General features: G+C 43.7%; 1 protein-coding gene across 12 annotated transcripts in view; it reads left to right on the forward strand.

Moving 5' to 3' along the window:
* PPFIBP2 (PPFIA binding protein 2) overlaps positions 1 to 27,764 on the forward strand; it is a 123,404-nt gene that overhangs the window by 73,031 nt on the left and 22,609 nt on the right. For 10 of the 12 annotated variants that reach the window (XM_060275467.1, XM_060275475.1, XM_060275459.1 and 7 more), the window contains 9 exons: positions 2,748 to 2,840; positions 3,226 to 3,334; positions 12,389 to 12,421; positions 16,974 to 17,035; positions 20,446 to 20,521; positions 25,569 to 25,675; positions 25,769 to 25,836; positions 26,029 to 26,097; positions 26,844 to 26,904. In XM_060275467.1, coding sequence (XP_060131450.1) covers positions 2,748 to 2,840; positions 3,226 to 3,334; positions 12,389 to 12,421; positions 16,974 to 17,035; positions 20,446 to 20,521; positions 25,569 to 25,675; positions 25,769 to 25,836; positions 26,029 to 26,097; positions 26,844 to 26,904 — 678 coding nt within the window. The remainder of the gene's footprint in view (positions 1 to 2,747; positions 2,841 to 3,225; positions 3,335 to 12,388; positions 12,422 to 16,973; positions 17,036 to 20,445; positions 20,522 to 25,568; positions 25,676 to 25,768; positions 25,837 to 26,028; positions 26,098 to 26,843; positions 26,905 to 27,764) is intronic. The other 2 variants (XM_060275469.1, XM_060275482.1) reach the window with 1 other exon arrangement.

Consider the following 27,764-nt stretch of genomic DNA (forward strand, 5'->3'; position numbering starts at 1 on the left):
ATGGTTATTATTTGTTGTTCTTCATCTCTCACATATGATACATGGAAGGTTTGTTAATGCCCAGAAAAAAAGGATACTCTTTCAGTAGAGCAGGTTATACAAAACCACGGAAGTGGCGGTGGAAGTCAAATTAAGTATGTACTGATTTACATGTGTTTATTGCTAAACTAAAAACTGAAAAATTATATATACACACACAAACACACACACACAGTGGAACCTCTGTTTACAACTACCTCTGTTTATGAACGGCATCGTTTACGCATGCCGCGGACCCGGAAGTGTTTACATCCGGGTTCCGTGGCATCGGATGCACAGATCGCTTCTGCGCAGCTCACTTCTGCGCAGAAGCACTCTATCGGCACTTTGTGCACGTGCCTTCGGGGAGCGAATGCCTCCGTTTATGAACGCCTCCGTGGAACGGATTGCGTTCGTAAACCGAGTTTCCACTGTGTATGTATGTATATGTATGTATATGTGTGTGTGTGTGTGTATGTGTGTGTGTGTGTGTGTGTGTGTGTGTGTGTGTGTATATATATATCAGGACCATGAAAAGACATATAAGGATAGACCCAGGGACCTTTCAGGGATAGAGGGGTAGTGTCTAGGTCTCTTCATATCAATAAGTTGGCACTCTTGCCTCATGAAATCATCATCATCATCATAAATTTATATGCAGCCATTCTGGGCGGCTATAAGGGGAAATAATTCAGAAAGTGTTCCACATAACTGCTCAATATAGTAAACCTGATTTTCTACAGCACCCAAGGGCAATAAAGGATTGTTACGTTTAGCAATTAATGGTGTTTTTTTAATTGGAATAAGTTATTTAATATATTTAATAGACAACTTGCATTTAGAACTTTCCTGTTTTATATTAACACCCTATTAAAAACAAACAAACCACCCCCTTCCCTTGGGGCCATGTATATTTTTGGCTGCAGGCTTTCATTTAAGAAAATGAGCTTTGGAATGTCTTGAAATCATAGGCATATGATTTTTGCTCATTGTGTGCATTCTAAGAGGATCAAATGAAGGGGGAGAGGCATGGTGAATACTCTGTCGTGTTTTTCTTTGTTTAAACCCCATAAATTTTGATTGCTTATCCTGCGTAACAAGCACTTCAGTGAAGGCTTTCTGGAATTTATAGAACAAACCTTTGCTGTGTTTGATCAGAAACCACTTCACATGTCAGGCTGAAAGCTACTTTGGTTAAGCTGATGAAGTTGAACAGAAGAGGAATGACAGTGGTATGCCTAACATAAGCTTGTTTAAAGACTTACTAGCAGCTTGGTTTGTTCATGTTGCCGTGTTGTCTTCTGAATTTTGTAGAATCACATTTTGGAGATACAGTAATACGTTTTTAATCAGTTCATGTTTCATTTTTTAAAAATTGTGGTGGCTTTCTCTTCTGTGCCATTACCTTCCTTTAAGTGTGTTACATATATTGGTTGCCCAACAGTGACAGAAGAACACATCCCATGTTGTGAACCACCCTGTAATCTTTGAATGAAGGGTGGTATACAAATTTAATAAATAATAATAACCAGTCTGGAAGAGAGAGACCCAAAAGATTTCATCTGCACATATAAACACAAAAGAACATGATGTGATTGTGGTTCATGAGGAAAGTGCTGTTAAGAAAATAGTTCTGAACAGTTCAAGCAGTTGTAAATCTAGTTTCTGAACTGCGTTGAACTCCTACTCATAAAGGGAAGGATATAAAAATTACTTGTGTGGTTCATCCATTTAACTAGCAGAGTCAGCTGCTCTGGAGAATTTTGTGTGTGTACCACTCACTGATTTGAATTTGTATGCCAGATTTAAAGCAGTTCCTCAGATGACATAAAAATTGTCAGTGGTCGTCTCAGAGACAGAGCATTGAAATGAGACAGTTTAAAAAATGAGGCAGTTTTTAAAAAGCAGCAGCAAAGCATGAAGCTTTTGATTCTATTCAAAGGCAGCAACTTGCACCAAAGATGAAGGGGGCCTGGCGTTGCATGCATGTAACATCATGTTCATGATGTCACATTGTCGGGAGGAGGCTGAGTGCGCAGCACGGCTTCAATGGCTGGTGGCACCTCTCTCGTGCTCAGCCTCCTTCCATGGCAGGAGGAGATGCTGGGCAATGAACCTGCAACATGCATAGCCTCCTCCGCCCCCTCAGCATTGGGGAGGAGACTCCCAAAGGATATAGGGAGCCCAAAACTGCTCAACCCCCATAAGCTAGCGTCCCTGACTCTCTTTATCACATAGGCAAATCTGATTGCCTATGTCAGGCATCCCCAAACTCGGCCCTCCAGATGTTTTGGGACTACAACTCCCATCATCCATAGCTAACAGGACCAGTGGGCAGGGATGATGGGAGTTGTAGTCCCAAAACATCTGGAGGGCCGAGTTTGGGGATGCCTGGCCTATGTGGTTCTTTGGCATCATGCTGGCTACATGTTCTGTAATTGATGCTGATGAAACATGCCTTCAGACCATGGTTTGCAAAGGCAGTTAAAACCATGGCTTCAAATCACTGTGATTAGACCTTCAAGATTGTTCTTTCCTTGGCAGCTGTCTGGGGTTATTAGTAAAAGAGAGTTCATTTTAACAGGCTACCCAGTCAAGATTGCTCTCTATCAGCAATCAGGCCTGGGGTAATTTTATTTTATTGAGATGGGTGCATTCACTTGACAATTTCACCCACGTGTCCAGTTTCATGAGGAAATGTGTTTTCTCTCTCCCCTCCCCCTTTGCAGAACTTATTACAGGAACTAAAACACCTAAAAATTAAGGTTGAAGAGCTGGAAAATGAAAGGACCCAGTATGAATGGAAACTGAAAGCAACCAAAGTAAGCCACACAGCTATTTCTCATTTTATGCAGAGACAACCCAAGTTTGTCATGCAATGTAAACTCAAAAGAGGCCTGCAATTCCTTTTAAATGTCATGTGGTCCTAGACAAGTTTTCTCACCTCCCCAAAGGGAATATACTTGCATCCTACTTTTTGCTATGTTTCTGCATTGGCTGGCAATAAAAGTTGTGGGTGTCAGGGAGCAAAGGGCAAGAGAAGATTTGGGTGCAGTGTGCAAAAAATAACAGCATAAAAATGCATTGTCTGAAATTTTTGTGTTTCTAACATGCATTAGAGAAAATAATCTATAGTGGTTCTTTGTAATTTAATTTCTTGGATGAGCTAGAGATGAAAAGAAACCTAATGTTAATCTGTTCTTTCAGGCTGAAATCGCACAGCTTCAGGAACAGTTAGCTCTAAAAGACTCGGAGATTGAACGATTACAGAGTCAAATCTCGAGGACATCAGGAAATAATGAAATTGCAGAAAGAGGTAATGATGGGGGGATAGCAAAGTTGTTATCAAAATGTTTTGTCTTTTGTTCTGTTGCTGTTATCCATTCTCAAATGGAGAATGGGGTATGGCTTCTGACATTTAGGGGAAATATTTTCCAGGAAGTGTAGGTGCCAAAGAGTTTGTTTTGTAATCCTCCATTTGTGGACTCCCCTCCCCCCCCCAGTTATCCAAAATGTGATTGCTCTTTTTATGAAAGTTTCTTTAATTTAAAGCATTCCTAAATCGACACAGCAGTTTTGTCCCTGTATCCTGATCTTATTATTATCTGTTATATAGTACATTTAAGCATACAGTGCTGTATACAATAAGTTCTTTAATCCACATAACCCATTTTACTGAGGAGCGATGAGCTTTTAGCCTAGGTCACCCAGGTTGAAGTCCAAGAGTGGCTCTAATGTCAACCATATGCAGTAGTTTTTTTTTAATAATAATAAAGAGAAAAAGGAGAAAGTGAGCTCTTGCTTTTCTCTCTATCTTTTTACTTTTCCTCTTTCCCTTGCTATTCTCTCAATGTCAGGACTTCATAGGGCAATTCTATGCAGTGCTATGGATTTCAGCTCTCATTAAATGGTTAATATGAGTAGCAGGGTATACTGGTCAAATATGAACAGCTATTTGCAATGTGCAGCATTTATTAAGGCTATCTCTTACCAAAATGATGACTGTGCTTTGATAATCCAGTTGTGTGGCAATACCCGAGTCCTCCCCGAAGGAATAAAGACACAAGACACATGATATAGGGTTAATGGGCATAGAAAGGCCACAACTTTATTGATTACGGATGAAGAGAGGTATTGGCATAGGCATTGGATCTAACCGACTATATCTGACTCCAGCCCGCTCTGCTGGCAGTCTGTGAAGGGTTAACCACCAATGGATGAGTCCTGCGATGCACATCAACTAGGACCCATCCTGGGGCCACCATTAAGTGCGTGCCCACTGGCCCTCACCTTCCACGGTTTCGGACTTGGCAACGCCCCGGACTCCTTAAGGGAGTACCCTTCCGCATTTGGGGGAGGTGATGGCAGCAACCTCCCCCCCCGCACCTGTACCTTCCAGAGAATCCAATGCCTACCGCCAAAACCCCAAGTTGTGACGATTTGCATACGCGGCAGGCAAAAAAACCCCAAGGCCAGAGCCAATTTGCCAAGTGGGAAAAATCCTACCAGGCCACCGCTGGTGACCAATAAATGTGCGCAGCAACGTCAAAAACAAACCTGCCTGAAAAGAGGGTGGGTGGGTGGGAAAAGCAGGAGCCGGGTCGACGAAAGAGAGGCTGTCTCCACGCCGCGGGCCTGCTTAAATGCACAGGCCGCGCCCCCGCAAGGATCCGGATTGGCTGGCTCTAGGCGCGTCACGGCGGGGAGGCAGCCAATGGGCTAGGGGGAATGCTAGCCATTCCCCCTCCGCGGAGAGTCCTCGCGTGCCCACAACATCTCCTCCCCCCGAGCGGGAAGAGATTTTGTGTGGCAATACCCGAGTCCTCCCCGAAGGAATAAAGACACAAGACACATGATATAGGGTTAATGGGCATAGAAAGGCCACAACTTTATTGATTACGGATGAAGAGAGGTATTGGCATAGGCATTGGATCTAACCGACTATATCTGACTCCAGCCCGCTCTGCTGGCAGTCTGTGAAGGGTTAACCACCAATGGATGAGTCCTGCGATGCACATCAACTAGGACCCATCCTGGGGCCACCATTAAGTGCGTGCCCACTGGCCCTCACCTTCCACGGTTTCGGACTTGGCAACGCCCCGGACTCCTTAAGGGAGTACCCTTCCGCATTTGGGGGAGGTGATGGCAGCAACCTCCCCCCCCGCACCTGTACCTTCCAGAGAATCCAATGCCTACCGCCAATCGAGCCCCGCGGAGGGGCTCGCCGCCAATACCCTCACAGCCGTAACCAATGCCTAAGAGCGCCTAGGATGTCAGAAAGCCATACGTCATTTCCAGCATTCGAAAGATGCACGCCATCAGCACGGAATAAGGTTGTCTCGGTAAACTTAATGGCAGGGTGCGGTATAACATGTCCATTCAATGCCAGGACCTTCTTGGCCACTGAAATATCCAGAAACTTCCTTGCTCTGTTCACAGCGGCAGGCGAGAAGCAGTCGCGCCACACGCGTCTTTCCAGTAGTGAGGACCAAAAAATGGTCAATCTGGGAAAGTCGGCTAATAGCTCATCAAAGTCCTTGTATATAGTCCATTTCAGGTCCTGGCCATTTCGATAAGCCAAATCATTCTCGCCAAGCTGCACCACCAAAACATCTGGAGGGCCTTGCAAGGCTGCCCTGGCCTTCACCGCTGTCGGGAATTCACTCCAACGCATTCCCCTCCTTGTAATCCAAGACACTCTGACCCAGCTTGGCAACCCCAAATGGTGGCCCAACTTCCGTTCATAGGCGCGCGCCCTGGCCCAGTGCACGATGCTGTGTCCAACCAACCAGATGTTAACAGTTTTCCCTGGAAGCAAAGCAGAAGGACACGTAAGATGACGTTGACCAGGGGTGGGGGGGGGACTATTTCGAGGAGCGGAGGTATCCCCTGTAAGCTTTGGACTTCCAACGACCTAAGTTTTTTATTCTCTCTGCAGACAAACCCAAGTGTGCTGCGGTAGTGGCGGCCCCAATGCGAAAGGAATGAGCTGCGAATTCTGAAGGAGGGAGGCCACATGCGTCGAGCGCTTTACGCATGACGCGTGTGAATTGATGTCGGGCTAAGCAAGATCCGTCTTGGTGAATAAGGAGTGGGCCTGGTGAGGGAGGTCTCAATTGCAAGAAGCGCCTAGTGTCTTTCACAGGACATGGGCCGTGCCGGCAAGTGGCGGGCAGATGCATTAAAGCGCCCTTGCCTTGCTGATCTGTTTTCGATTGGCGAATGTGCAACACCAGTTCTTTATCGGATAAAGATAAGTCCGACAACATTAAACCCCTGGTAGCCTGTGCAGGGGAGGTCTCGCAAACCACTTCCCCAACCCTGAGGGCGCCAAAAAAGGCTATAGAGTACGCCGCCGAGAACAACCTAGCCTCGTATGTGGACCAACAAAGTTTTCTGAGTTGCCTATGGATCTGATATAATATGTCAAAAGTTATGGGTTTGCGCTTATCCTTACGAGGTGGCTCTAACCTGCGCCAGCCTTCGAGCGCTTTACGCACCAGGAAATCTGAACAAGGATCGGTTGCATGGGTGGCTTTACAGAAAAAGGAAATAGCGGATGTCTGTATATGTAGAGTTCTGGGTGCCCTACCCAACCTCCTAAGGCTAGCAAGGTACATCAGAACCTCTTGCGTACAGGGTGGGGATTTTATTCCAGAACCCGAGTTTTTAGTCCTAAAGATCGTAAAGTCAGACCAAGCCTTTTTGTAGGTGTTAAGAGTGGAGGGGGCAACCGACGCCAATACTCCCTCTAAGACGTCTCGTTCCCAAGACTCCACAGGTGTTCCGGGAACGCCTCCGGCAATTGCTGAGCCTCTGGTGCAAGAGAGCGGAAGCGGTCCATCTGGAAACGAGATAAGGCGTCCGCAATATCGTTATTAACACCGGGTACAAATTTTGCAGAGAAATAAATGTTTAACTGCAAGCACAGCAGTACAAAGGTACGCAGCAAGGCAGACACTCTGGGTGATCGCGATGATTGCCTGGAAAGAACGCCAACCACGGCCTGGTTATCGGTCCAAAAGCAAACCCGCCGGTCCTTGAATTCGTCCGCCCACAGGTGCACTGCTACAACTATGGGAAAGAATTCCAAAAATGTTAGATCGCGAATGAGGGGCTTCTTTCTCCACCGGGAGGGCCACTGCTGGGCACACCATCTACCCTTAAAATACACGCCGAAGCCGAGGGAACCTGCTGCATCCGATTGCACTTGAAAATCCGCTCTAAGCCTCAAGTTATCCTGCCACAGGGAAACTCCGTTAAATTTATCCAGGAATTCCAACCAGACCTCCAAGTCGGATTTAACCCCTTTGTTGAGGCGCACGCGATGGTGGGGTGCACGCAAACCCGCCGACAGCCTAGCTAACCTTGCACAAAAGGGGCGCCCAGGGGATATCACTCTGCAAGCAAAATTAAGATGACCTAACAGGGATTGAATTTGTTTCAAAGTCACCTTTCTTAAAGGAAGAAGTTCAAGTATAATCTGTTTTAGGGCAGACAACTTGTCCTGGGGCAACCGAGACGACTGGGCAACTGTGTCCAATTCAATACCTAGAAAAGTGATAATTGAGACTGGGCCCTCCGTCTTATCTGCTGCTAAAGGAACTCCCAGCTCAGCGGCCAGGGCTCCAAACGCATCCAAAAGGTGGGCACAATCAGAATTAAGGGCAGTCCCACAGAAAAGGAAATCATCTAAGTAATGGGTCACGCCCTCAAGGCCTGTTCTAAAACGCAAGGCCCAATCCAAGAAAGTGCTGAAGGCCTCAAAGGCGGAGCACGCAACGGAGCAACCCATGGGCATGGCCTTGTCCACGAAGTAAGCACCTTCAAATTTGAAACCCAACCACCGGTAATCGTGTGGGTGGACCGGCAAAAGGCGGAAGGCTGATTCAATATCGCACTTCGCTAATAAGGCGCCTTTGCCAAATTTCCTGATAAGTTTGACCGCTTGGTCGAAAGAAGCATACCTAACAGTACAAAGTTCTTGTGGTATGCCATCATTCACCGAGGAGCCTCTAGGATGCGATAAGTTGTGGATTAACCTAAATTCGCCGGGGCTCTTTTTGGGCACTATTCCTAACGGTGAAACGTGAAGATTCTTCATTGGGGGCTCTAAGAAGGGGCCTGCAATTCTATTTAAGCCTATTTCTTTATTAATCTTCTTTCTAGCAATCTCGGGCATTTCCCTCACGGACTTTTGATTAGGCGGTTCACCTGAAATTGGGGGTATGCTAACAGGAATTCTAAAGCCCGTGGAGAAGCCTTCCCATAGATATCTTGCTGCCTGCCTATCAGGATAGAATTGAAGTAGTGACTTTAAAGTGTGAAGTTTTATGGGAGAAGAAGCCAGGGACAGGGACCAGTTAATATCGGTTGGCCGCGGGGGCCTGTCTGCCTGCTGCTCCATTACGGGGCCCCTGTTGGAAGTTGCCCCTACCACCACGAAAGGGCTGCCTACCTTTAAAGCATGCGGTCGCGGGGTGGGCACCCTGACACTTCTCGCATTCATGGTTATATTTGCAGTAGGGCCTAGCGCAAGTGCCTTTATTGAATTCCCAGCAAACTAAGCGGTGGTTTGGCTTTTTGTATTCAAATTTTCCCGAGCGAGAGCCCTCCATATTCTTCCTCTCAATGTAAGGGTTCACATGCTCTCCCCAGAAATTCTGGTCGCGCAAGTCCCACCGTGTGGAGGAAAGCAGGGATGCATTTCTACGAAATTCCTCATCGTACAAAAGGGCCGGGCCTTCCCCTGCCAATGCATAGGCCTTCCGGACATGAGCCATGTAAGCCAGAAGGTGCATTGCCCTCTTAGGATAGCACGCCACTATAGTACCCATGTATACCTGAAAGCCGTCAAGCCAGTTTTCAAAAGTGCGCTCGGCCCTGGGCTCCTTGTATTTGCGCTTTCCATAAGTACGCTTCTTTTCACCCTTCCCGGTTAACTTTGAGGGTGGCAGGAGGGTAAAAATATCCACATAATCACCGTTAAGAATTTTAGATCTTTTCTTACTAGACAAGTGATTTCCAAGTATGAAATCTGAAGACTCAAACGTGGATGTTTTTACGTCCTCCACCAGAGCACCATTTCTCCACTCCAACGTCCCATTAAAGGTCTTGCGGTGCGAATTTGCCCGCCTCTCGTGTGCCCAAACTGGTAAACCAACAAGCTCCTCCCCCTCTCCCCAGTACCCGTCCAGAGTTGTCTCCTCATCGGAGCTAGAAGATGAAGTACCTGACTCATCATCTGGATCAACGTGCTTGGTCTTCTTCTTCTTCTTTTGGCCCGCCTTCTTCGACTTTTGCTTGTCCTGCTGGTTAGAGCCCTGCCGTGTTGGTGTAGCCCCCACCGGGTCCTGATTATCGCTATCAGATGTAACCGACAGCCGTCCAGACCTAGTATCAGAAGGCTGGCTTCTCAAGCAATTAGGGGTACCTGGGGACAACTGGGAAACAGGAGCATTAAGCTCCGAGGAAGAAGCTCCTAGCTCGGCCAAGCCAGCAGATGTGGTAGCTGCGAGGCTTGATTGAGACCTGGTCGCCATGCGGTCTGCCTGCCCTGTTGTGAAGGAGGATGAGGTCCCGGGGCGCTCACCCTGAGACGGGGGTGTTTCAGCAATAAAACTTTGAGACCCTTGAGAAGGTATGTCCTGCAATGGGACTCCTGATCTTGAAATCTGCTGAAAGAAAGTTTGGAACCCAGAGAAAAGGTTAGCTACCACCTCAGGAGGGACAGAAATAGGGGAAACCATAGGGATGCTAGGATTGATGTTGGTTGCAGACTTCTTCTTTGGAGGAGCAGCCGAAGAGGCGCTCTGCTTCCGCTTAGAAGGCATTTTTTTTTGAGAAGAGGATGCCGTTCTAGAGTTACCTCCAAAGGAACTTAAAATAGTCTAACTGCCCTACTAAAGCGTAGAAATGGCTTGAGCTAGCTGAATTAAGTGTGACTAAAAACCTTATCCGCCACGCGATAATAGACAAACCAAAGATGGCTTTAGAAGAACAGTAAAAGAGGACCAATGCTTATGGCTCCGAGTAAATACCTAAGTGAGACACCAAGCGCTGGCGTAAACAAAAGCCAGGCTGAAGCTCCCTGGAAGAGGGGTTTAATACCAGGCCGGATGCGCGCCCCAAAAAGAAGTCAACCTGACTTCGAACAGATACGCAATCGCACGTGGCCACGCAGCAGAATTCTCAGCAAAGCTTAGCCGGGTAATTAGAAGGCAATGCACGCTGCTGGGCTGAAGGAGCCTGCTGGATCAGCAGCAGTGAAACAAAGGCAAAGGCCAGTCAAAAAGGACTGGGGAACCTATGAAAAGGAACTCGGCCGGCAATACAAACAAGCCCCCAGCTGGGAGCCCAAGCAAAGGAGATCCCACAATATTAATGGCAAAATAACTCCTTTTAAAATTACAAATTATCAACCTACCCTTTATCAAATAAACCCCTTGAATTCAGCACTTGGGACAGAAAAGAAAATGGGCAACCGTTACAGAAGGGCAGCCAACGCGAATGTAGAATGATTATACAAAACTTGCCACTGTGGGGGGAAAGATCAGAAGCCTAAGGGCAAATCCTCCAATCCTGTGTCAGGTAAAAGGTCCACTTCCGGTAGAATAAGGGGAAGCAATCAAAGTAAGGCAAGCTAGCGACCCCCGCTGGGAGGGGAAAATTAAGACCAGAAGGAGCGTTGGCCCGTAGTAAAACCGCTGAGCGTTGCCACAGCAACGCTTCAAACAAAATGGCGACTGGTTAGCAAAACACTGAGCGTTGCCACAGCAACGCTTCAAACAAAATGGCGACTGGCAAAGACACACCCCCAAGCAACCCAAAGCACGGACCCCCAGATGGAAAAGATGGGGGGGTAATGAAAGGGAGGGGAGACAACCCAAGGTGGTCCTCTGCCCCCACAAAGCCTAACCCCAGTACCGTTCCGGCGTCCCAGGAGATGAGCGACGTGCAGGAATTCCCAGCGGCCTGGACTCGAGCTGGTCCGCTTTGAATAGCTGGGCCCGGATCGCAAGGCGGTCGGATGGCGTCGCGGCCACGTGGTCTTGCTCCTCGCACCGGAAAGGGAGCCCCCTCGATGTACGCGGCTCTCTCAGAGGCGCGGGTGTTGGTGCCTAGCCACCGCCGGCTTCACGAAGCCGCCCGGGGCCCGAAGGGTATATCGCTACGCGCCGCTCCGCGCTGAAACGGCCGCTCTGGTCCTGAGCCAACGAAGAATCGCCCCCGCTTAAGCCGCAGGTGGGGAAGGAAGGGAGGGAAAAGGAGGGAAGGGGAAAGATGAAGCGCCGAAGCGAGCGGGGGGGAAGGGAGGGAAGGTGGGAAGGAAGCGGCAGGGAACGGCTGTAGCTGCGGCTGCGAGCGGGGTGGACGACGATGGCGCGGCGGCGGGAGGTATCGGCGGAGGCGTGCGGGAAACCAAAACCAAACCTAAGTGGAAAAAAGGTGGCGTTGAAAAACGCCTTTGTTTGTGATTCAGCTTTCCGAGAGGGAATCCTTCGGCGAGCAAAAGCAGGAGCCGGGTCGACGAAAGAGAGGCTGTCTCCACGCCGCGGGCCTGCTTAAATGCACAGGCCGCGCCCCCGCAAGGATCCGGATTGGCTGGCTCTAGGCGCGTCACGGCGGGGAGGCAGCCAATGGGCTAGGGGGAATGCTAGCCATTCCCCCTCCGCGGAGAGTCCTCGCGTGCCCACAACATCTCCTCCCCCCGAGCGGGAAGAGATTTATGATAATCCTTCATCCTACCATTTCATGTATGAATGGCTTGTTCTCTCTAGTAGAAATCTTTAGTAGAAATCAAACCATTTGTTACTTTGAAGAAGGTAAATAATTCTTTTTAGGTGAGATCTGTTCAAAGATGTCTTGACACACATTAGATATTATGTTGTTTGTTTATATAGCCTTGAGCTTTGGTATTGGTTCCATTGTTTGTAGTGTCTATGCATGTTTGGTATAAAAAGGTTTGCATGTGTTACTATTCCTCTAACAGTAACCGGGGAATGTTAGCAAGCTTGTTTCCTGCTGAAGTCCATTGATTCCAAAAGGAGGAAGCTTCAAATGTTTGAAATGCCGTGGGTTGCCACTCTAAATACTCAATAGTATTTATAAGCCCCATTAAACCTGATAGTGTTGAGTGAACGTACATTCGAAGATGTTTACTCTTAATGAGACAAAAATGGAGTTTGTTGCATTTCTTAACAACAAAGCTTGGTCACCCTCCTTGTCAACTGTTGAACACTGGTAGAGATCAGCGGTAATCTCAAATTGTATCTTTTATTTCTGAATGCCTATTCTGATGAAATTGCATACAGTCTCTAATCTGTGTTCTTTCTGCATACCTTATTTGACTCTTCATTTCCCACCGTAGAGGAAGTGTATAGGCGAAGGCTAAAAGAAAAACGTAAGCCCTAAGATTTCGCTTTATTACTTTTCCCACACAAATTATACCTAAAGTGCACTTCTGCAGCAATAATCATTCAATGTTGGCTCTGTAGTTGACTGCTGAATCGTAACATGCGGGATAAATATCTCATTGCTTACAGCAGACAGAATGGCTTTAATACAGTCAGATTTATTATCGCACACAAAATCTCCAATGTTGCGTAAGTGAACAGAAAATGGTCATTAAAGAGGTTCTGTCAAAGTTGGTGGACTCCAGAATAGACATTTGTATATTTAAAATCACAAAAGATGCATTGCTCTTGCACAGCTTTTACCCCACCCCAACCTTTTGATTTTGAAAAGGGGGGTTTTCTTCCAAACCGTCAAGACCTAGCATTTTAAATATTTCCATATTAATTGTGGATATACCTTCTTTTTGAAGAAGTCTCCATAAAAGTGAGAAAACCTTGACATTGTTCTTCTAAAAGTCTTAACAGAGGATCATGAAAATGAAATTAAATGTGTTTTTCCTCCTTTAAATCTGACTGGGTGCTTGTGCCTTGCTTGAGTGTGGCTTTAAAAAAAAAGCAAAAAACTGTCTGCCCATGCCACATCTATGTGGAAATGCCATTGCCTGCTAAAATATCATTAAAACACATAACCCACTAATTGGATTGCTCCCATCACTAGATTTGCAGTACAGCTTTGATAATCTAAACTTTATTTTTTAAAAAACTACTGAATACTAATTCTCACCCTCCCTGTACTAATATTTTTGCAACACTATTCTTTTCCTTGTGTGTCACATTGTCATCTTTACACATTATTGTTTTGAAATGTCACTATTTTAAAAATGCCTAAGATTTGGGGTAGTTTTATTTAGAACACCTAGGAATGTGTGTTGCTAGGACAACTGCTGTAGTCAAATCAGTCCCTGCGTTCTTAGTCAGCTGTATCTTCTTCCCAAGCCAAAGACTATTAGTTCTAAAGTTACAAACAATAAACTATCTAATGAATGCGTACAAAACTTCAACTTCTTCCCAGACTTTTTTCTCTTTGAAGGGTACAACCTATTCACAAGGTATATATTCTTAATGGAGAAATGCAGACAGTGACTCCCATATGAAGGCTTGAGAGCTGCTAACTTAAATTTTGCCTGTTGATGATAGTAGGGTATAAGGCAGTTAGAAAGTGAGGCCCTAATTAAAAAGCATCTGCTACTGTTTGGTAAATTGCTTTAGCACAGACTAGGATTTCCTTTGCACTTCCTGGGACAGGGGTGTGGAGCCTGAGGCCCGGGGGCCAGATGTGGCCTTCCAGGTTCCTGTAACTGGCCCTTGAGACACTCACTAAGCCTGCCCTCTCCCCAGGCTACTGCTCCATACCACCTACCTCCAGTGCTTTTGTGTGGCTGGAATGTATGCTTGAACTGTGATAATGCCTCTCGCTTGCCTAATTGGAGAAGTGTGTGAATGAGTGTGTGTGTAAGCCTCTGGCTTTTGCGTGACTGGAATGCAGCCTGTTGTACAAAGGTGAGAGTCTCTTTTGCTGCCTTTTGCCCACCCTTTGCACGTCCTTGGTCCAAAAGAGTTCCCCCACCGCTGATTTCCTTTACCATACAATGGAGATAGATGAATGCAAGTAGCATTGATTCTACCAATCAATAGTTTTCAAACCTCTGCAGCCGATGCCTTATGCAATTTACTATTTTTGAAAGGTCCACGGTTTTATTTTAAATAATGAGATGTGTGCAGAACGCTTTGTTTTATGTCAGAGGGTAATTGCTTTGGCTTTGAAACCAGCCATCCAGCTACCGTAGTTATAGAAAGCTAAAGGGACACTTGACCGTTAGGTCCAGTCGCGAACGACTCGGGTTGTGGCGCTCATCATGCTTTAATGGCCGAGGGAGCTGGCGTACAGCTTCCAGGTAATGTGGCCAGTATGACTAAGCCGCTTCTGGCGAACCAGAGCAGTGCACAGAAATGCCGTTTACCTCCCCGCTGGAGCAGTACCTATTTATCTACTTGCACTTTGATGTGCTTTTGAACTGCTAGGTTGGCAGGAGCAGGGACCGAGCAATGGGAACTCACCCCATTGCAGGGATTCGAACCGCCGACCTTCTGATTGGCAAGCCCTAGGCTCTGTAGTTTAGACCACAGTGCCACCCACTTGTTGTAGTGCATCTTATTTTGCTAGAAGTATTTATAAAACAACAGTTTTTGCACTCCATAGATTTATTTTGTGCCTGAATATCAGCTACTATTACTATCAAAAAAACTTTATTAGGCATTTTACAAATAGAATTGCAAGAAAAAGAATCACATACAAAAGTATTTAAAATGCATACAAAGAGGCAACAGTAAACAGCATATACTAATTGTATGTATGTGTGTGTGCGCATATATATATATATATATATATATATATATATATATATATATATATATATAATCTGAGATTTCTTCCTATTAAACTACTCCGTGAGACACTGCTGCCAAAAACTCAGCTACTCCCGCAGTCACCTTATGATCAATGTCAGACAGGCAGAATCCAACATTTCTACCATGCTGCGGTGTCAGAGCACCCAGAAGCGGGGACAACACACGTTCACGCAGCATGCTGTGGAGCGGACAATGAAAGAGAATATGCTCCACACTATCCGGCACATTCAGAGAACATCTACAGTATCTCTTGTCTCTGGGAGTGTTCCGATATCTACCCCTGACAAATGCCGAGGGAAATACATTCAGTCGGGCTAGCATAAATGCCCTACGTTGGGCTGGGATTATTAGCTTTGTAATATAAAAGGTAAAGGGACCCCTGACCATTAGGTCCAGTCGTGACCGACTCTGGGGTTGCGCGCTCATCTCGCATTATTGGCCGAGGGAGCCGGTGTATAGCTTCCAGGTCATGTGGCCAGCATGACAAAGCCGCTTCTGGCAAACCAGAGCAGCACATGGAAACGCCGTTTACCTTCCCGCTGTAGCGGTTCCTATTTATCTACTTGCATTTTGACATGCTTTCGAACGTTGACCCTATTATCTAAGATATTTAAATCATAGAACATGGGGGAGCAAACTCTATTTGCAGCTGCCACAATGTTTTGTCTTTCAACATCCTTTAGTCTGATTTGGACATTGTGGAAGATATATTGCTCACTTGAATTATACAAGGGCTCCAGCTCAATGCCTATGGATCTAATTTTGTTTTCTAGGAGTTGGTACCATCTAGATTTATAAGAGTCCTTGAGCAGGTCAGAGAGCAGACTTGATGGTGGGCAACGGAAATGGCATCGTAACCAGTATTTTATGGCAATAGTCCAAGCCCAATATTCCATTGTGTGTATGCCTAATTCTGCACACATTGTTTCATATTTAATGGTAGTTGGGAGTCCAAGGATACGTCTCAGGAAACTTTAGTGAATCTTTTCTAAATCTCTATTAAATGCTTGTACCCATATTGGGACCCCATAAAGCATCTGGGATAACACCTTTGCTTGGAAAATTTGGTTGGCCGCAGGGATAAATTGGTTTCCTTTCTGATAATAAAAACGGGCAACTGCTGATGAGGTGCACTTTGCCTGTTTTATGGCATTTGTGCGATGATTTGCCCACCCTAAATTGCTCTGAAGTGCTTGAAGATTCTGGGCATTAAAGCATTAAATGTTTCAATCAAAAAAAAATGGCAATTCCATTTAGTGGCTGTATTTGGATAGCACATTAAGCCATAACCCGTTGTGTGGCCCAAGCGAACAGTGAGTCATTTCCACTGTGCCCCTTCCCTAGCACTTAAAATCATGGTTTGTTGGAAGAGAAACAAACCATGAGCACTGGTTAGAACACGACAGTAACCCAAAGGAATGGAAGGAATACGTCAAGAGCAATTTCAGCAGCATTCACTAGAGCACTCCTTGTTCATGATAACCCATGGTTTAGTTGGAGGCCAAGAATAATTCATATTTTTAGCAGTCAGGAAATGTATGTAACTTCCTTAGTGTCGTGTGTCATGTCTGTTTTCCTTGAACATGCCATACCTGAGCATCAAGTAGGCGACCTCAGGAAAGATCTAGTTTGTGATGCAGTGGGAGGGTGGAACTGGCAAAAGAAACTGGCAGCTTGCACAAATTTCAGCTCTTGCATCTCTGCATCCAGCCCATTGTCGATCTGCGAATGTTACTGTTGTTTTTATTTTTAGGCACCCTAGAAGTGAGAGGAACTGAAGGGTGGCACATTACATTCTAAATGCATTTATTCAGGGAGGTTGTTTTTATCTCATTCCAAGAGACTTCTGCAATGATGTAGAAAGATCTCACCTGATAAAAACGTGTCACGTAGAACCCGCAGAACGTGCTTGCCCTGTAGTGACGAGAGCTACCACATCATATAATTTAAAGAGAGGCACAGAGATGTAAGGCACTGGCACAGTTTCTTGTTTTACTTTGAGAAGACTGCCAAAAGTATTGTTACAATTGCACATCTGATATAACATCACCATTTTGTATACTATAATGGCAGGTGCCAATGTATGTGTATTTCCACCTCCTTTATTTCCTTCTGAAACATTTTTTTTAGATCAAGAGGTCCAATGTTTGAAAGTAGGAATGGAATCATTATTGGCTGCGAATGAAGAAAAGGTAAGAAAAGTGCAACTGTTAAGTGTTGTTGTTGTTGATGTTTGTTGTTGTATATGCCTCCTTTTTTCCAGGTTAGGACTCAAAGCGGCTTACAGATAAAAATAAGGGGGAGGACAGAAAAAACCAAAAACTGAGAAGATCATCATTTATAAATATATATATATATATACGAGCAACTCCCCATTTACATGAGAGTTACATTCCAAGGCACCGTGCATTAAGTGAAATTGCACACATTTGAAACACCATTGGAAATGCCTGCAAACACCCTCTAAACCCCTGGAAACCCTTGAGAACCCCTTTAAAAAACCAACAGCACTTACCAAACTCCACCACAATTGCTCCCTCCGAACCTCCTTGATCAAACTCTCCACAGGCCTCAACAATTGGTGCAGGGTCTCCTGGGATTGCACTTGTAAATGCTTGTGGGATTGCTAGGCACTGTTTGTGTGCCTATTTGCCCTTTCTGGGCTCTTTTAGGGACGCTTTTACCGTTTTTAAAGTCCCTTTCAGGTTCGGCTCCATGCGCATGCACACAGTCACGTGTCAATTGGATGCACATAAATTATTGGTTGTTCCCTGTACGTAAAGTAATCTATAATAACAACATCACAGCACGAACCTTTTGCTTTGATGGTCATGGGAACAGATCATACACTAGTGGCCAAAATTGTGGAAACCTTTTGGAGAAAGTGTATTTCTGAGGTTTGATGGCTCGTAACACAAAGTGGACACCTGATTGGCTCTCTAAACATTCATGCTCATTGGCTACATTCAAATGAAGGAAAGCTACTGCATATCAACCTAAGCAAATTGTGGTTCCTTTTTCTGATTATTTGGCTATAACTTTTGATAGAATACAGATAACTGAACACACTTTGTTGCATTACATTCTTCATTAAATTATATTTCCATTGAAAGGTATTCCTCCCAAAAAGTGGTCTTATGAGCCATAAAACCTCGGAAATACACTTTTCCCGAAAGGTATCCAGGATTCCTGGAGCATTTCCCCATTTCCATGGTCTTATCCTGACTCAACTTCCAAATGCATTTGCCCATCATCCTTTTCCAAGGAGCATAGAAAGCTGTCTTATTCTGAGCCAGGCCACAGACTCCGTCTAGCTCAGTATGGTCTACACCAGGGATGGGGAAGCTGTGGCCCTCCAAAGGCTGTTGGACTGTAGCCCCCATCAGCCCTACTCAGCATAGCCAAATGTCAGGGATAAAAGAGTTGTAACCCAACAACATCTGGAGGGCACAGACTCCACCCCATCTCCACTGATGAGCAGTGACTCTTCAGGATGTCTTACCTGAAGGTGCCAAGGGACCTTCTGCAGGCAAAGCACTTTCTCTGCTCCTGAGCTGTGGTCCCTGCACTGTGCAACAGCCCTTGCATTGTAGAGCTTGGCCAAAGTGCCCTCTCCCAACCCTGCTACCCTGTTTGCAAAGAGCTCAACATCAGTGTTTTTAAGGGGACTTCAAATAGGGACGCCTTACTCAACTGGCAGCACCAGGGCTCCCCATTGTTGCTTGCATGCCATTCCTTTTCCCCAAAGATAGTAGTAGTTTTGATTTTAAAATCTAAAATTATATTGATACATTAAAAAATAAACAACGGAAACAGCAATGTTACAAGTATTCTTTTTGTTCCCTTCCACGGAATATATCTGATTATTCCTGGTGCTTTTGCTGGGGAAAGGTATTGGATTGTAAGAGGTGTTTTCTTCAATGCCCAGCTGTGGGTAAATTGCCGTTCACATTGTGTCTGACCATTACAGAAAGCTGTAACTAGTTTAAACTATAGGCCTTGGTGCCCTGAACTTTCCTATGACTCACATTTTCTTGTCACACCTATTTTCATGAAGGAAGTGCCATGGGGAGAATTTAATCATAAGATAGCCTTGACCCCTCTCAACTTTCCATCACTGGAAACGACCTCAAGCAGGTGGTGTCTCGTGGCTGGGGAGAAAAATGATTGCTGGACTCCATTAACAGGGTGCCAGTATATAGGCAGGCTGTCCCTGCTGATAGTATTTCCTAAAGCGCAGAGTGGAGGTGTGGGGGGCCATGTGCCCCCCGATATGATTGACATCAGCATGATTTCGACAAAATGAGGCAAGGGTATGCCTGCAACATGTAACAAGCGCTCTTTATTGTTCATTTCCATGCCACTGTATCTTCGTGCAGCAATGACATGGGATTTTGAAAACTGATGAAGAGGAATGGTTGTTTGTGGCATTTTTAAAAAGCATCTCTCTCTTCTTCGTCCATTGCCTGGGCCTTTGTGTTTAGCTTTGTCTGCACAATAGATGTCTAGAAGTTACTTGTTTTGTTACAAAGGATCCATAATGCTTTCTCTTGGCGTTTAGTTACAAGGGGAAACCCACCCCTTCCTTCAGGGAGCACATGCATTAATATTTCAGCTGCTGTTATAATAGTATTACAGGTGCCCATGGACATAATGGGTGAGATTGCTTTATTGCTGTTCATACCCTTTTTGATGCAGTAACAGCATATATGGTGAAAAATTAACATCAGTTTAAGGTGAAAAATGGTTCTGTAGCATGCTTTTTTCAAGTAGCAAAATAAATTTATGGGCATGTCGCCATGTAAATCTCTAATCTAAATATGATAAAAGCATTTATTTATTTGCACTATTTATAGCCCACTGTACATTGAATATTTTCATTCCAAGAGCAGGGACAAAGAAATAAAAGAAAACAGAGAAAAACAGCAATATATTTTAAAAATCACAAAATCATATAAAGGGGTCCAGTAAACAACAAATTAACTGTTTCGTCATAATGTGAAAGCAAGACTACAATAACAACAAATAATATTTTCCCCACCCCTCAAAGAAACCCATAAGAGAAACAGATTAAGCAACCAGTGAGTGGTCTTGGCAACAGTTCCAATCCCATTTTTTTCACTAATAGCATTCTACACTTTCCCTCTCTGTCTCACACTAGCCCCTGTGTGCGTCAATAGACTCTCACTCTGTGACAACAGTCCTGAGCATTGTTCCCAATCCTGAGGAAACACACTGGCTTCAAGGTCTTTAAGACTGCCAGGTACAGATGTGGAGGAGGATTTGATGACCTCCTTCACCTCTTTTCTTCTTACCTGCCAGCACCATTCGGGGACCTCATGGTCCACACTTATGTGTAACTACAGTAGAGGTATGTGATAAGAGGGACAGGTAACAGGTGCCCCATGGACAGATTCCAGGTTCAGCTTTCTTTCTCCTTTCTTGTGAGCGAATCATCATACAGCAACAAGTCTCAGGGCTGCAGAGACTAGGATAGGTCTCATGGGCCTCACCTTATTCCCAATATATGTAGATTCCTGTATACTGAAATCCTGACACCATTCGAATCTGTCTGTTTTACTTCTCTTCGCTTCCTTTTCAGGACCGCCGAATAGAAGAGTTAACTGTATTGCTAAGTCAGTACCGAAGAGTAAAAGAGATCATGATAGCAGTACAAGGTATGATTGGTGGATATACATCAGGTGGAAGAGCTTCCAAAACTTTATGAGGCAATTCTAACAAAGAGTTTTAATTTTTATATTCAGATAAGGTTCGTGAGGGGAAACTGAGAGAGCAGCCCTTGAAAGGCAGATACCTAGTTTGTGTGACACAGTAATCCAAACTATGCCCTGGTGAACCTCTGAATATGTGGGCTCCAGTAGAAGAATTTCCAGCTGCTTTGCTCCTTTCTGGTCCTTTTTGCTGACATGCCATTAAGTAAAGGTTTGACTTAGCATGTTGTCCAAACTGCGACTCACGATTAAGCTCACTAACCAGTAGCTGGAAGTGTCCAAGATACATTCCTGCATAGCTGCCAAGTTTTCGCTTTTCTCGCGACGAAGCCTATTCAGCATGAGGGAAAATCCCTTTAAAAAAGGGATAACTTGGCAGCTATGCATTCCTGTCGTTGAGAACCATAACATACACAGTTTCTTCATTGCCATTCTTATGTTCCCCAACAAGTTTCTTTCCTCTCTCCATTTCTCCTCCAAGCTGCTAAGCCGGTTAGTTAATGGTGATGCTTTGCTACTGTAGCTTTTAATATGTGGCAATTCCTAAGCATAAAATAACTTCATAATTATGCCTTTGGGAGTAGTTACTACATTGAAAGATTCCACATTAAGTATTTCTTAGCATATTGAACAGGCATCCCCAAACTGCGTCCCTCCAGATGTTTTGGCCTACAACTCCCATGATCCCTAGCTAACAGGACCAGTTGTTGGGGAAGATGGGAATTGTAGTCCAAAACATCTGGAGGGCTGAAGTTTTGGGGTGCCTGATATTGAACAAATAGATCTTGGGTATTTAACCACTAATGTTCGACTTCATTCCAGTCACTTCTTTTGGATAACCAAATATCCCAGTGTTTCATTCCATAGAATCTTGAATGGGATTGACCTGCCACAATAGCACACGTAAACTTGAGAAGTGGGGCTTCATGGAATGTTTTATCCAAGGGATGATGAACTCGTGTGGGGCTGTCCCTCCCCTTTGTCCGTGACTAATACAGCTTGGCTCTGCCTTTTGATACATACAATTATGGCTATCAGCATGTGTAGCTTACCTGCTTTTAAATGTGGCAAACACAGAACAGCTGGCTACTGGTAACGGATCTGTATTTTTCGGAAGTCAGTTTGAGTAATCCTAGCTTCTAGTTCTTATTGGCAGTGTTAAGAAAGCTCTTGAGCATTCAGCCCATACCACATGTAACTTCCATGTATGGTCCTGAATACATTGTGTTTCTTTCTGGGAAACACACAGCAACAGCCTGTCCATCTTGACGAAAGTCAACAATACTGAGCAAGATGGAGGGGATGATCTAACTTTTTACAGTGCAGCTGCCTGTCTTCCTAGGCTGGTGATGTCACGCAGGTTCTCAGATCTTCATATTATTCAGCAAAGCAGATAGTGAACGTTAATTTATTGTCTGCATTGTGAGCTGTTTATCCTTAATTAGTCGTGCAAGTATTTTGTCATGTCTAAGAAGGAGTAATTCATTTTTCTTGTTTCGAAACTTATTTCGAAAAGTTGCCTATGAAAGCATCTTTCCTTGCCTGACTAGACAGCCACATGAAATGTTATCCTTCCTGTCTGCGTTTAGAATAACCCAGCCAAGAAGATAAGTGAATGAAATATATATAAAGCACAGTGGGGGCCCAGCATCCACTGAACATGCTTTTACATCCCCTACCCTACAAGGATCCTTTAATCTCACAGAGTGACTGGCCCTTTGCAGCCTAAAGGAAATGTGTGGGAATGGAAATGGAGAGATGAAGGGCTTTCTGAGACCAATCTCCACTCTTTCATCTATGATTATTTCTCATCTGTCCTCAATTGTTATGACTGAATAAGTTTCAGTGTTATCATTACAGATTTTACTAAACATGAGGTGGTTGTTGAGATGATAAGGCTGAGATGCTATTTTTAAATCATTGACTTTAAAATGTTATTTGGGGGGGCAGTGCTTGGCCATTGCTTTTCTTAAACATTCTAGTAGGAAACCCATCTGAAATTTCTGGTCTTTTCTATACAAAAGACATATGAAAAGCTGGAAGTAATTTTCCTGTTTTGTAACCTATCTTGCACTTCTCTAATATGTGAAATAGATGGGATTAGGCAATATTTTATTCCACACAGTTATATTTTCCAGTGACATAATGTAACTTTAAAGAGCATGCGACCCAGTTTGCTTTAATTAACTACAGAACATTTGGCTAATGTATGCACAACTGTTTTAGATTGTGAAAAATAAGTTGATAGTATCGCTTTCCTTCCACATCAGCTAGAATTGGAAAGCTGACCAGAGCCCTTAACTAAAAAACAAAATAAAAAACTTTAATTAAATGGTGTAGAAATTAAAACCTAAGAATTATAAACTAAACATAACATTGAAATAAATGACATGTACCAGAATGTTGAATACAAATAAAGAATAGGAGCTAGACACCTGCTTCATTTTATTACACTTCCTGCTCATTTTAACTAATTAAGTAGTCCTAAATCTAAATACCCTTTTCTTTTCGACATTGGTAATGAGAGATCTTTAAGTGTTGCCTGAATTAATTTAATCAGGTTGTTATTCAACTAAAGTTTTAATTGCAGTTACAATTATCCCCCCCTTTTTTTACTGTTTATACAGTCTATTCCAAATATTATCTCCTAATTGGTAGATCTGAAATGAAAAAACACAGTGCTATGCAGACACAGACATTCCAGTCCCTTCTTCCCTGCCAATGTTATATATATAAACTTAATAGCATTTCTTTCTAGTTGTATAAAGCTAGCATTTTGGAGTGAAACAGTTGAGATGTTCCTTCCCAACATCAGGGTCTTTTCCAGGGAATCTTCTCATGAGGTGGCCAAAGTATTGGAGCCTCAGCTTCAGGATCTGTCCTTCCAGTGAGCACTCAGGGCTGATTTCCTTCAGAATTGATAGGTTTGATCTTCTTGCAGTCCATGGGACTCTCAAGAGTCTCCTCCAGCACCAGAATTCAAAAGCATCAATTCTTCGGCGATCAGCCTTCTTTATGGTCCAGCTCTCACTTCCATACATCACTACTAGGAAAACCATAGCTTTAACTATACGGACCTTTGTGGCAAGGCGATGTCTCTGCATTTTAAGATGCTGTCTAGGTTTGTCATTGCTTTTCTCCCAAGAAGCAGGCCTCTTTTAATTTCATGGCTGCTGTCACCATCTGCAGTGATCATGGAACCCAAGAAAGTAAAATCTCTCACTGCCTCCATTTCTTCCCCTTCTATTTGCCAGGAGGTGATGGGACCAGTGGCCATGATCTTAGTTTTTTTATGCTGAGCTTCAGGCCATATTTTGCACTCTCCTCTTTCACCCTCATTAAAAGGTTCTTTAATTCCTCCTCACTTTCTGCCATCAAGGTTGTGTCATCAGCATATCTGAGGTTGTTGATATTTCCTTTGGCAATCTTAATTCCGGCTTGGGATTCATCCAGTCCAGCCTTTCGCATGATGAATTCTGCATATAAGTTAAATAAGCAAGGAGACAATATATAGCCTTGTCGTACTCCTTTTCCAATTTTGAAGCAATCAGTTGTTCCATATCCAGTTCTAACTGTAGCTTCTTGTCCCACATAGAGATTTCTCAGGAGACAGATGAGGTGATCAGGCACTCCCATTTCTTTAAGAACTTGCCATAGTTTGCTGTGGTCGACACAGTCATAGCATAGTCAATGAAGCAGAAGTAGATGTTTTTCTGGAACTCTCTAGCTTTCTCCATAATCCATAATCTCCTTCCTTACTGTACTAATTTAAAGCAACATTGAACTAGTTACTAAGTTTAAACAACATTTTTAGCTGCCGCAGCAAAACAACACTACAGGCATTTTTCTGGCCACCTCAGTCAGAATACCTTATCCTTAGAAAGGGCCTGCCTTGGCCCTTCCTCTGAGGTGAGGCCGGGGCAGCAGAAAGCCTTGCTGAGTGAGTGGGTTGGATACTAGCAGCAGCTGGGACGATTGAGGACAGTATGGCGAGTGAACAGGGGCTTGAGGGCACCAGTTCACTGCTCCCTGCAAACACCACCTGAAGTGATTCTCTTGCTTATTATCATTGTATGACCCACCTTGTAAATTCTAAAAGCCATGTTTTGAAGTGACACCATTTTTTAAAGAAGCTGGAAGCCACAATCTTGTACCTGAAATGACATTTGGGGATTCTGTGAGATTTGCAAAATTATACTTAGTTGGATATATGTGTCTGCTTCATGTTGTTGGCTGTGAATTACCAGCACATCATGGTAAGATTACGATCCTATGTTTGGACAACATGTTAAGCCATGCACAGATCTAGGCGGACCAGGAGCAAATCAGCCATGGTCTCCTCCCCGGGAGTCAGTATGTTCATTTGAAGCTATGGCTGCATTACATGCAAACATAACCATTGTTTCATTGACTAAAATATCTCAAAGCCTGAAGGCTCCATACCACCACCTGTTACAAGGGGCTGTGAATGAGGATGTATGAATTAGATCTAAATATGTTAAGAGTCATTGTGAATTTTTGTTTTCGTTTTCTAAAAATATCCTTTAACCATGCTCTGCTCTAAATTTCAAATTTTCATCATGTTTAGAGAGACGCATCTAAAAGAAAATATTATATGCATCTAAATATTGAACTAATTAGTTAGCAAGATGTGTTGGAAATTTACTTGCTAAATAAAACTGCACTTTGTTGGTTCTGTCTGTTGGAATCCTTCTGCTGTTATACTATGAATAGTTGTCTGCTCGGTTGAATAATTGATAATTTTAGCCTCTCGGTGATGTTTAGGGAAGCTTTTAATATTTAATGCTGTATTGTTTTAATATTCAATTGGGAGCCGCCCAGAGTGGCTGGGGAGACTCAGCCAGATGGGTGGGGTATAAATAATAAATTATTATTATTATTATTATTATTATTATTATTATTATTATTATTATTATTTGTCTATGTATGGAATCCTCTAACCATGCACAATTTTAAATTCCAATCCTTTTAGGAACTTCAGAAAGAGTTTTGTGTGGAAGCAGTGAAGATGATCTTGAAGTAACTTTAAGAAAATGGAATCCCATGAATAAGCCCCAAATAGAACTATATAAGCCAGAGGCTAGTTGGTTATTTTTTCCATTATTCCACATACATATTTTTCTTCCCATACCCATACTAAAAAGTACTCAAGCTAAAATTCTTTTTACACAGGTACCTCCAGGGGAAATGACCCTACCTATGTTGCCTCCTCCTCCACAAAAAAAAATGCTGGAAATGAGGCAAGAACCATTTTTCTTTGTTAAATCTGTGTTTTCTCAGAACACTCTTTTTTCATATTGTAAAACATTCTTTGAAATATTTGCTTTTGTGTCTAGAGCATGTGTCAATTGGCGCAAAACGGTTAAATTTAGAATGCATCAAAAAACCCGTTCTTTAAAATGTGTGCTTCTGTTTACCATTATGATTAACAGCGGAAGCTCTCCAGTTCCTTCAAATAACCTGTTTTCTGCAAACGGACAAAGCCTGGAAGTCCAACATAGGTAAGAAGAATAATGCTGTCAACATTCACTAATCAAGTTATCCTACACATTTTGAATGGGGATCCATTCCCCCAAATGAGCAACCCCGGCTCCAGTTCAAAGGACCCTGAGAAATCCAGTGCAATCGGAGATTCCCTACATTCAGGCATGGCCATTTATTTTAACTGAATGATACTTTCCCTCCTGGAATACAAAATATAAAACCAAATCCCATATTGAATAGTTGACCTGACACACAGTTGTTACTGGTTTGACGTTTCTGTTCTATTTCTGAATGATAAAACAAGAGCATTTGGGTGACAAGAAGATCCACTCATGCTGTCCAAAAGCATCATACATCTGGTCCTCAGGCCCAATTTATATGTGGTGCAGGCTGCAGGTAGCAGCTTAATGTGTAGATGTGGAGCACTCCACGTGCATTCCATCACATTTAAAAGCCCTTAATTACATTTGCTGGCCCATTTGCATGTAGCGGTAGCTCCACTGTGCTGATCTCACCCTGGCTGCTGACCACCTTGACGTATAACAAACTGAGTTAGCAAATCACACATGCACATTATGTTTTAAAACTTAATGGGGAGAGTGTGGAATGCTTGCACAAGTAAGAACTTACCTGGGACCCTCATGTATAAACTAGACCTTAAGATTGCAGGTTATTTGATGGTGAAATCAGATTGCCCAGTTACTCCTGCTGAGTGTGTCTGTGTGTGCGCGCACGCATTAATTGTTGCCTTTTTCACTTTAAGGATGCCTCAGAAAAAAATATCAAGTAGTCTTGAAGACTTGCAAAGTGAATCCCTGGAAAAGGTTGGCTCTAAAATCTTCGCTTTGCCTAATAATTGTGGATTGCATGTAGAAAATTCTTAACAGCTGAGTCATTCCACTCTGTTCTTTTCTGAATTTTGAGATCAAAGGAATGTGATTGGTCTGTGCAACACCAAATCCAATCAGTATTCTACCACAGCAGTGATTACTGCTAGTGTATTCTGACCAATATATCTGTGCAATACAAGTCAGAGTCTGCCCAAATTAAATTCTACATAACCCTCAAATTGCACTCACTAATTCAGTTTGAAGGTGGCCTTCTTCTTTTTAAAAAACCTATCACCTTCAAATTGATGCATCAGTGTAATAGTATTCAGAAGGAATGTGGCTAACCCAGAACTACTTCCGGTATTCAGCATGTTTAATGTGAGTTTTTCATTTTATGTTTGTAGTCTGTTTTGTAATGTTGTATATGGCAAATGAATGAAGGTCTAGCTTCTCTAGTTATTCCAGAATTCAGAGGTCTATTTTCTCCTCCTTCATCATATTCTGGGTATTTATTGGGTATATAATTTGGATGTGCAAACACCAGAATTTACAGAGATATATCAATCTATACATCACAAATTTTTACCTAAGAGTGCCAAGGCTACCACTTGGCTCAAGAGTACAAACCATTATGCACTTGAGCAAAGAATTTCAGCTTCTGCCTAGAAACCGCGCATCCTTCGAACCTGTCAACAACTCACTTCTGTGCACTTTGTGTTAATTGTTGCAAGTATTTAAACAGTTTTCGCATATGAAACAAACAAATGTTTTATATGCTGACATTTGGAAGCACTTCCTTAGACACAGTGGGACATATCCCTCTGAGTCCTACACGAGGTCATTAATTTCCATAG

The sequence above is a fragment of the Zootoca vivipara genome, chromosome 1 (genome assembly GCF_963506605.1).
Source record: "Zootoca vivipara chromosome 1, rZooViv1.1, whole genome shotgun sequence".
NCBI classification, from domain to species: Eukaryota; Metazoa; Chordata; class Lepidosauria; order Squamata; family Lacertidae; genus Zootoca; species Zootoca vivipara.